The sequence below is a fragment of the Coptis chinensis genome, chromosome 6, assembly GCF_015680905.1.
Source record: "Coptis chinensis isolate HL-2020 chromosome 6, ASM1568090v1, whole genome shotgun sequence".
In the NCBI taxonomy this organism is placed as follows: domain Eukaryota; kingdom Viridiplantae; phylum Streptophyta; class Magnoliopsida; order Ranunculales; family Ranunculaceae; genus Coptis; species Coptis chinensis.
Window position 1 is genome coordinate 47,842,633 of NC_141461.1, and position 10,760 is coordinate 47,853,392.

Below are 10,760 nucleotides of genomic sequence, written 5' to 3' on the forward strand. Positions count from 1 at the left end.
ACTGCATATTCCCGGCCCCCAGACACTGGAAGAAGTATCAAAGGCTCAAGTCAAAACCCAAGATGGGCAGATGCAATTAACACAAATTTGACCTGTGTATTAGAACTTTAAAAAATTTCGTTGATCAAAAATTTTATTCAAAAAACAATTCTATAACAAACTAATTAACTCTCACGTCAAAAACTATTACGCTATATGAGAGAGTGAGAGCGAGCATGACGTGTGCCCTTGTAGGTGGATTTGGGTTACGAAGGATGTGATTGGGCCAAACATGGGCCTTTTATTTTTGAAACTTAAAAATAGCCACGACCCAAAACTTTGACGCTACCCAAAAAAATGAGGAACAAAATTTTGTCTGCAACATTTTTTCTTCTTCCTCATTTCTCACCTAAAACCCTAAACCCTAACCCTAATTTCAAATTCCTAAAAACCCTAACTACACAATCCCATCAAATTCCACCAACTGCCCAGAAACATTCACGAGAAGGAGTCTCAAATGACGATTATTTCGCAGCAATTCATCACATTTCAAACATAGTACGTCGAGATTTTTACATGGAAAGAACATTACAAAAGATGCAAATTAATATGACGTCAGAATTAGTATACCGTGTTCTACGTAGTTGTAATAAGTCAGGTATAAACTCATTTAGATTTTTTAACTGGGCTAGAAACCAACCTCGTTACGAACCGACCACATTAGAATTTGAAGAGTTAATAAAAATATTAGGGAAAAATAAGAATTGGGAAACAATGTGGAAAGTAGCTGAGCAAATGAAGAAAATGGGATTTGTTTTAACACCTGATACATTTAGTATGATTATTGAAAGTTATGGGAAAAATGGACTAGTAGATAAAGCGGTGGAAGTTTTTAATAGAATGAAGAATTTTAATTGTGAACAAACTATAGGTGTTTATAATTCATTGTTATTTGCACTTTGTGAAGTTAAGAATTTTCAAGGTGCTTATGCTTTGATTAGAAGATTGATTAGGAAAGGTGGGGTTCCAGATAAACGGACTTATTCGATTCTAGTTAACGGGTGGTGTTCGGCGGGGAAGCTTAAAGAGGCGCAGGATTTTTTGGAGGAGATGAGTCGGAAAGGGTTTAATCCGCCTGTTAGAGGTCGTGATCTTTTGATTGATGGGTTGTTGAGTGCGGGTTATCTTGAGGCGGCTAAAGGGCTGGTGAGAAAGATGACGAAAGAAGGGTTTTTGCCTGATATTACAACTTTTAATTCGCTTTTGGAGGCGATTTGTGAAGGTGGGGAGGTGGAGTTTTGTGTTGGGCTTTTTCGTGATGTTTGTAAGTTGGGACTTCATCCGGATATTTCTACTTATAAGGTTATGATTCCTGCTGTGTCAAAGTTGGGTAGAATGGATGAGGCTTTTAGGTTTTTATATTGCTCGATTGAGGATGGGCACAAGCCGTTTCCGAGTTTGTATGCTCCTATTCTCAAAGGACTTTGTAGAGTTGGGCAATTCGACGATGCATTCAACTTTTTTAGCAATATGAAAGCTCAAGGGCATCCTCCAAATAGGCCTGTGTATATTATGTTGATTAAGATGTGTGCACGAGGAGGGAGATTTGTCGAGGCTGCTAATTATCTGATGGAGATGATTGAGATGAAATTGTCACCGAAACCACAAAGCTTCGATCTGATTACTGATGGACTGAAGCACTTTGGAAAACATGATTTGGCAAAAAGGATTGAGCAAGTGGAAATATCCCTTCGGGGTTCTTGACACTGGCACCAAAAGAGTTAAGGGATGACTATCTGCTTCTGTTTTCATCATCTTCATAGTTTAAGCTGGTTGTCGCGTGGCAGGTAGGCCCGTTCTCAGATCTGATCCATTTCAAGGAGGCATTTTAGTATTGTTTGATGTTTTAGATCTTTATTGATAAATTTTCTTCTTCACAGGATTGCTAGATCACGTTACTTTTATCTGTAATGTTGTTTTCTTAGTTTGGTTAATTTTTTCCATGGGAAAAGGTTTTCATATAAAACTTGCACGGCGTAATTTTGAGAAACATGACTGTTAAATCAAATGCTAAGAGATTGCTCCAGTTGCACTACAGTGAATGCCTGAAGCTTACCATTCACTGAATCACTAGTCATCTAGGTGCAGCTAGACATCCTCCCTTAGTTCGGAATAAAAATCTGATATGGACTCCCTCTCCCCACCCCTACCCACCCAATTGTTTCCTTACACCCATTAGTTTACAGCTTCCCCTTCATATATGACTAGTTCAAACTTGCTAATATGGAGGGCCTCGCCATGTTCCTAATGGTTGTAGTAATTTTTTGTTCCGCCTTCCTCCACATATTGCAAGATAGTTGGAGTCAATCAGTGTTTCTGGTTCTTCTACCTCATTTTGAAGTATGAAAATTATGTATTTGTGAATATTCAGAGTTTGTTATATGGCCTACATTTGATAGAAGTATATTTTCTTATTTTTTTAGTTAGACTGCTAGGGGAATTATATTTCAGTCACCTAAAGGTTTGACTAAATGTGTTGAAGAGTTCTTGTGTATATACTTGAAGATTTGATCTTTTCTCGAATGCATCTTCTAGTGAATGGCTATGCACATTGATTAATGTTGATAGCAGTTACTTTTTTTTTTATGTTTTGCGACTGATGTCTTTGCTAAATTTGTATAGTTTTTCCAATTGAACAGGGAAAGATGAAACTATTGATATCTAGCATTAGGTTCACCTGCTAGCAATTTCTTCAAGTATGCAAAATAATATTCAGAGAACTCTTGTAGATTATCTCCTGCGGAAACTATTGAGATTGTGGGGAAGGAGAGAGGTTCAATTGAAGATGCAGAAACAATTTATAAAATATAATTCAAAAAGTTTGTGGAGATAGCCTGTGCCGAAATTATAGAGAGGATGTGGAGAGTTGAGCCTTTGTTAAACCAATCATAGCCTTAGTAAATTTGTGCCTACTTTGCTAAGTGTAGAAAGATGGGAGGCTTTCATCTGTTGAAGTTGAAGCAACTGAGTGACTGAAACTTCTGATAAAGTATGGAAAGCACGAAGTACTATTGTAAGCAGTGGAGATAATAGGTATCTCCACTCATTTAGTACTGCGCCACTGTAGTTCTATCGGGGTTTTGGAAGCGTCTTTGGTAAATTCCCTGATTTCTCAAAGGGAGAAACCCTTTTCTCTCAACACCTAAATCTGTTCGTTCCTCCCCACCTCTTCATATTCCACCTCCTTCCCCTAATTTCAAAGACGGTGAATTGTAGGAGGCAGCTTGTTTATCCCAACATCTCCGTCTTAAACAAAGATGCTTTCTTTTCGATCTTCTAAGGTTTTTATACTGCTACAGTCGATGAAGATAAGTTTTGTTTGTCTTGATTTTGGGTTTTGGAGTTTCTAACATCATGATTTTGTTTTGTAGGGTTTATAATTTTGTTCCTATGGAGTTTCCACCATTTCGTAGTTTCTCCACCCAATTCGCACCAGATTCAGAAACGAGAACCATCTGTGCACGAACCGTAACTATCTCTACTCTCTTGATCTCCTCATATCTTCAAACCCCATTTCTATCGCTCTTACCATTTCGACGGAGTTTTATTTTTTCAAGAACCCATGCATTTAGTTCACAAATTCAGATCTGGATTCTGCAAAGAGTTTCCTCTAATCTGGAAGTTTTTATTTTTCTTGTAATCTCTTCATTTGTCTGTCAAGTCTATTCTAATTTCTAAATTTATTTTGTTTGCGTTTTAGTTGTTGAGTTTCGGTGTTCAGACTAGATCAGGCTTTCCTTCGTTGTAATCACATTGCTTTAATAATTTTTATGTGAGATGATGTCCAAGATAATGAGATGTTGGCCGTAAATAGAATGAGAGAATGTTATAATTATTGGATCCACCAATTGAGCATTGGGTAATTAAACCAGTTCAGTGAACAAGGTTTGGGTTGTTGGATATATCTTTGCCGACCATTGCTAGCTTTGTGTTATAGAAGTTCAGCAAGCAGTTAGTAATCTTGGATGAGGTTTTACTTGAAATACTTATTTATTTTGCTTTAACTCCCCAGTGTAAGAAATTCATCCAGACAATGGGTCCATCTGTCCAGCAATGGGTCCAGACAATGGGCACAAAGTATGATGTTCTTAGTATAAGGTGTAGTTGGGCCTTATGTAGTTGCAACTGGGGTGGTGTAGTTTTGGGTTTAGCTATCTGTGTCTGGGAATTTAACTTGTGTTACTTAGTATTGTTGCATAGGCATTAACATATAATTTGTATCAAGTATCTACCTATTGCTAAAAAAACTGATGCTTCATTGAATCCCACATTGCTCCTATGAGATCTATGACTTGTGTTTCCCCTGGTTTTGTTATTCAGTTATACATCTTCGTTGAGTACTCAAGTATTTTAACAATTTCTTGCAACCATTTTATGATTTTGAATTCAAATTCGCATATGCATTTAGTCAACATCCACTACCAAAAAAACGAGCATACCCGACAGACGGCATAAAGAATATCCGACGGTTGACTGTTATCCCTCTCTAACTCAGGCTTGCTGTAGCCGCTTCACTCCCTCTCTCGTTCCCAATCCAAGAAGGTACACTCACTATCTCACTCTCAAATCTCTCACTCTCACACTCAACCAAACACAAAATCACTTCTTTTCTAAATTCAAGTTTTAATTTCATATGTACTAATCTTTTGTTTTGGTGATTTTGTAGGTTGTTTTGTAACATTTCATCAGGTTGAAGCCATCAAGGTAAGTAATTGGTGTGGGTTAATTTAATTATTTTCTAATAAAGTTTGATTATTTAAGAAATTGGGGTTTAGTTAAAAATTTGAATTTATCTTTTTGCATTTGGGTTTTTTTGTAGTTCAACTGCAGTTCATTTAAAGCTGGAAGACTTGTCTGTGTTTTCCAATTATTTCGCTACGATTTCTGGTAAGGTTTCCAATTTGCTTTCTCTGTGTCGACGAAGGGTTGTTACAGTGTATGTTGACAATTTCTTGACTGGATCTATAACATTGCTGGTAACGTCTAAAAGGCCCTTGTTGATGTTTTAGCTGATACAAAGTTCTTCTAAGGTTAATGACTTTAGCCAGGTCATGTGTTTTGAGTTAAAGTTTCCTTACCTCCAACTTTATAGACTTATTTGAAAAGTGTTAGTGGAATTTTGTTTTAAAAAAGAAACAGAGAAAATCATTTTGCAAATTTTCTTTCTTTTCATGATTTTGAGTTTTTGAGAGTAAAGTAGAAAATGGACAATAGCGATATTTATAGAATTGCTAGTCTTTGTTGTAGTCGAAATGCTTCTGGGATATGGAGGAACACAAATGATGATGTCTTCACACGATCTTCTCGTGATGAAGATGATAAAGAAGCCTTGAAATGGGCTGCTATTGAGATACTTCCAACGTATAGTAGGATTAGAAAAAGTATATTGAGTGGACCTGATGGGAAACACAGGGAAGTTGATAGTGAACACTGATACTTGAGAAAGAAAGAATTTGATAGAGAGATTGGTCAGAGTTGCTGAAGATGACAATGAAAAGTTTCTGCTTAAACTCAAGGAAAGAATGGACCGGTAAGCAGCGCATCAATGTCTAAGTTTATGTACTTCTATCAGCTTTAACAGTCACGCACTCTTGATTAGTTGTTGATGTGTTCTTTATTAATTGTTTTGTTCAGGGTTGGAATTGAAAATCCAACAATTGAAGTTCGGTTTGAGCATCTAAGTGTAAGTGCAGAGGCATATATAGGAAGCAGAGCTTTACCTACAGTGATCAATGTTCCTGTTAACATGGCGGAGGTAAGTTACAAAACAAAAATCTATAAGGAGAGAACTGGGAATGGTTGCACTTTCACTAGTTGGATAAAGCAGTATATACTGATTTGGTGATTATTCATCTACTTTTGTTTCATAGCGGTTCTTGAACACCGTCCAAAAGCTTGTCGATACTTCATGACGTTAGTGGAATTATCAAACCAAGCAGGTAAGTTAATGCAAATAATTTGCAGATGGAGTTTGAAACACTCTTGGGTTATATAGAGTTTCATCTAAGACTAACTTTTCTGCATGAATTTCAGAATGACTTTGTTATTTGGTCCTCCAGGGTCTGGTAAGACCAGTTTGTTGTTAGCTTTAGCAGGCAAGCTTGATCCAAAACTAGAGGTAAACTTTATAAATGTGTAATTCCTTTTGTGGAATTTCGATGGTTGATTGAGTGATAAGTACTATCTGCAACTATGAAATTTAATTCACTTTTTCATATAAACTGTAGGTTTCGGGAAACATAACTTACAATGGACATGAAATGAATGAATTTGTTCAGAGTAGGGCTTCTGCTAACATAAGTCAGCACGATCTTCATATGTGAACCACCCCAGACCATTAGATCCTAAAACAGACTTGGCTGTATATGGTTATGGGAGTGTTGCATGGAAAGAGAGAATCGAGAAATGGAAGAAACAGAAGAATGAGCTAAAAATCTTAATTATCAAGGAGGGGATGGTGGCGGTAGCTCTCATAGTGATGAACTCGACGATCCTGATCTTCCAAAGTAAGGGTTCTGCCCTCTTGGATGTCTCTATTTTATAGCTAATTGGATTTTAAATTGCATATTGTTTCATCTCTTTTATTGATTTGTTCAAGGCCCTAACAGTGGAAAATAAATTGACTTTTAAGAGTTTATAGAATTCCAAGTGTATGGATCCAAAATAAATAAATTTCTATGTTGAATATATTCATACATTAGCTAAATGGTTAAATATCTTTTATGGTAAATTCACACAAGTTTTAGATCACTTCGCTAGTGATGCAGGAAAATGGTACTTTCAGGAAAATGGCACTGATTTGTAGCCATTTAGTACCATATAGTAATTTCAGGTACCACATTTTTATTCATCATGCATTGCTTCTGGTTTACAGTCTTTCAGCTTCATCTACACAAGGAACTAGCTTCACAGTCCAATTTACACAGGTGAGTGTTATGATTTAGAGACACTTTAGTTTCTTTCATGTCGTAGTGCTTATCATATATAGTTCTTCTTTATTATTTGGACGATTATTTGTGTAAGATAGTAGTCGACAATTTGTTACGTAGGTTTTACTAGCAGCATCCTCATCTACGCTGACCTGTAAGGAGTGCTCTAAAGGGCGTACAAAATGAAATGAAAGTCTACATCCCACATGACTAAAAAAAGCTAGATAATCTGCTGTTTTGTGTTGATCTTAATATGTTCGATTGTGTTTCCTTTAGGTCTGCACTTACAAAGATGGAGAGGTGGTTATAGATACTGCTGTGCTGGTATGCTTGGAAAAGATGACCCTCGCCCTGTCCAGCATGACAGCCTATATCCAGTCTTTTCGGTAACAAAAGGGGTCACTGCAGGGATGTTACATTGGCTGGTTGATAATAGGTATGGTACAAATAGCTATTGATAATGGACGTGCCCATCTGTCTGTGTGTTGGCCTGCATGTGAAATGCAATACATTTGTTCTTTTGGTGGGATGCATAAATGTCAAGTAGATAGTGGAGATTGGGTAGTGAAATGGCATTTTATCCATTTGGTTAGAAATGGTTGAGATGCATTTTATCCAATGAAATTAATTTAAGCATTATGTTGACCAAAGAAGAACAGTCAGTAATGTCTAGTAGTGGATACAGTTGACGTATTTACATGAAACTGCTATGGTTATCACAATGTGTATCTTGACTCAGAAGAGGATAATCGATCTGCCTTTTTGGTTAATTTCTTTTATGAGCATACAAATTATTTTTATTGTGTCTGTGTTTGAATCACGTGTCAAATTCATACAGGGGATGCTTAATTTCTCTGAAAACTGGGATGATGATTGAGCGGGCCATGGATGATCACCAAATGCTTTTCGCAACATGTAAACTAAAGGTAAAATTTAATCTTAGACTAGAGAATGTGTCAGCTCTTGTTCATAGTATTGATAAATGAGATGCTATGATGTGTGATAGATGGTGTCCGAAGATGATTGATAAAGGCTATCCTAGATATTCTTGTGTGCTGCTACTATGAAGCAATACTATGCAAGTTTGCAGCAGGTCATGCATACTGAAATGGATATGGATATGGATACTTGATACTTTGTTTGATGGTTAATCATTAGGTTGATCTGTAGTTAGTATTTCATGTATTATTATTTAGATGGTTCTCTTGTCAGATGATATGTGATTTGACAAACGTTGAAATCATTTTGCAGTCAGCTAATATTCTGATTGACAAGTGTCTCAATTGATGCATGCTAGTTACATACATGCTGCAGGCCTTTGTTTGCTTTTTGTAAAATCAAATTGAACATGACCAATGAGGTCATGACTCCATGAACCAGTCCCTAGGGCTGAACTAAAACCCATTGGACACTAAACTAGATAGCTTGTAAGGCATGTTTGACCTTTCATTACATTAAGTACCCACACTTTAGATGATTCTGCACTAGTTTTAGAGTTAAGTATGGCTATACTGAATGACTTGAGTTTTGTTGAAACGAGGGTTTTTAGTCGGTATTTTAGCTCTAAAATTGAGAGCTGCGAATGCAATGTTTGAACCGATTGCAACTGTTTTTGATTATTTATAATTTGCTACTACATGTGAGTTATAACTTGTCGTTTATGGTTGGTTCAACTATTTGTTAATTTAGACAAATGAATTATGTTAATTTAGCAGCAATGTTTCCAATTACTGATTGTACAAAGTCTTCTGACTCTTGTTCAGCTTGGCATTTTCATAAGCATGGATCAGGTGCTTTAGCTTTCTTCTTATTTGTAATGATCCGTAATTTCGTAAGGGTAATTTGGTAATTTTATAACAGGTCTAATGTTAACCTATGTGCAACTTTGACTCCAAGTGCTAGCAATGCTATTTGATTTTGATTTTTTTAGCTCTATAATAACGAGACTGGGTTTGGTAAGACGTAGCACCTGCTGGTAAGTTACCGTTACTTTTATTTATTGTACCACGACCAACATTTTATTTGTTTAGGTAAATAAAATAAATAATTTCATCTCAATATTTTGTGTGGATTTATAATATTTAGTTTGGATGACTACTAGCTTGGAATTTAAAATATTGTAAGTTAGTTTAAGAAAATTTCGTTAACGCGCCTATTGATTGATAAGTATTTTTTATTTCGGCATATTTCAGAATATTTTGTGCATGGCAATCTAAGGCAAGTTATTTGGCAATAAAATATATGTAATTATTTTCTTTAATTTCTTTTAATAAATATATATGAACCACCTAAATATATTAAGCAAGATTTAGTGTGGTCCACCACCTTAGTAGATTTATTTGCTTGAGATTAGCTTAGCTTAGCTTGTGCACCACCACCTACTTAGTTTAATTTACATTATATTATGTGACTTTGGTTTAGATCAGGATATGTTCTTAAGGGGGTGCTAAGTGTCACCTGGGGAGAGCATACACCTCCTGCTTGTGCATTCAAAAAGGGATTATTGGTAATCTTTTAATGTTATCTGTGGGGATAGGAAAAAGGGAGATCAGGAAAGGTATTCGGCTCATGGAGAGAGTGCAATCTTACAATTGGAAGCACTATGAATAAGAGGAGGGAGGACCCAACACCAACTTGGTAAAGAAGCAAGGGTAATATACACTTAGAGATTTTTAGATAATTAAGGAGGGGAGAAAGGGACGTCCAAAACACACAGTTCACTTTTAAGTAGATGTCTTTTTCACCTATTGGGAATACTAGTTAGATCCTAGAGTCATGAACTGGTGCGAATTTGGCACTTTTAGCCACGGGACCCAGCCGCGGCAAAAAGTCTGTTTCTTGTCAAACTTTTTGATTTGAACAAACTTGTCGATATTGCTTTTAGTGCTTCTGAAAAAAGAACATGTGACGACTTTTATATGTAGCATAAATGTATAGGAAAAATATGAATGTAGATGTTGTTTAGTGTATGCATCCTTATTTCTAATTGACTTTATAATTCCTAATATGAGTTTTAATCTTATTGTCAATGGTATGGCAGTTGAGGATCCAAGAGCTGAACATGATGTAGAGTTGACAGTTGATGATTATCCATTCGCCTACGATGGATGTTGTCAATATGGGTAACCGGTTGTGCCATCGTCGTTGTCCAAACATTGATTCTATCGCATCTGGTACATAACTCCAAAGATGGAGAGAAGTTCGAAAGAAGGCTATAAGGTCGAGAAAGACGAAACATGGTGGCCTGTCTTTGAGAGGTCTTTCTTGTCGTTTTATAAGTCGTTGTCCATTAGTTCCTTGTAAGTGTAGGATCTTATATAATGTAGGTGTTGTTAATACAATTGTTGAGTGAAATTTATGAGTTACGACTACGCGTGTAGCATGTTTATCGTTTTATTGTTTTATGAGAATTGAGAATACAATGTAATATGATTTTTTTTTAATACGAGATTCCTTTTTTACTTGTGAAATGGTAATGAGTTGTGGATGAATAGAAAGAATTTTATAGTGATTGGAGCACTAGTCAGAATATGTGGCCGACAATATATTTTTTTGAAATATTAATACATATTAGTGACGTCACAAATATTAGTGATGTCAAAATGCCGTCACAAAAATAGTGACGCCAAAACGACGTCACAAAACTTGTGATGCCAAAACGTCGCATGATGCCAAAATGCCGTCACAAAAAATATTTCACAAAAAAACTGTTACGGTGTAGTGTCCACTCATTTAGTACTATGCCACTGTAGTTCTATCGGGGTGAACTTTGGAAGTGTCTTTTGTGAATTC

General features: G+C 36.2%; 1 protein-coding gene across 17 annotated transcripts; it reads left to right on the forward strand.

The window, feature by feature from the left end:
* The first annotated feature begins 305 nt into the window (after positions 1 to 305).
* Positions 306 to 10,438, forward strand: LOC147493324 (pleiotropic drug resistance protein 1-like). Of its 17 annotated transcripts, XM_086565232.1 has the most exons (16): positions 307 to 1,826; positions 3,411 to 3,507; positions 4,448 to 4,581; positions 4,706 to 4,743; positions 4,859 to 4,926; positions 5,287 to 5,569; positions 5,674 to 5,794; positions 5,910 to 5,978; positions 6,073 to 6,157; positions 6,267 to 6,545; positions 6,914 to 6,965; positions 7,245 to 7,404; positions 7,807 to 7,894; positions 8,732 to 8,758; positions 8,829 to 8,943; positions 10,009 to 10,438. In XM_086565232.1, exon 1 carries the CDS (start codon positions 337 to 339, stop codon positions 1,741 to 1,743), a length of 1,407 nt encoding a protein of 468 aa, XP_086421358.1. In that variant the 5' UTR covers positions 307 to 336; the 3' UTR covers positions 1,744 to 1,826; positions 3,411 to 3,507; positions 4,448 to 4,581; positions 4,706 to 4,743; positions 4,859 to 4,926; positions 5,287 to 5,569; positions 5,674 to 5,794; positions 5,910 to 5,978; positions 6,073 to 6,157; positions 6,267 to 6,545; positions 6,914 to 6,965; positions 7,245 to 7,404; positions 7,807 to 7,894; positions 8,732 to 8,758; positions 8,829 to 8,943; positions 10,009 to 10,438. The 17 variants fall into 17 exon arrangements, 15 of the variants coding, with proteins under 15 accessions (XP_086421359.1, XP_086421358.1, XP_086421356.1 ...); XM_086565230.1 differs by lacking the exon at positions 8,732 to 8,758; XM_086565228.1 differs by lacking the exons at positions 8,732 to 8,758; positions 8,829 to 8,943.
* Positions 10,439 to 10,760: the final 322 nt, after the last annotated feature.

Bases quoted from the DNA above. Each gene is read 5' to 3' on its own strand.
- LOC147493324 (XM_086565233.1), top strand. From the start codon at position 337: ATGAGGAACAAAATTTTGTCTGCAACATTTTTTCTTCTTCCTCATTTC.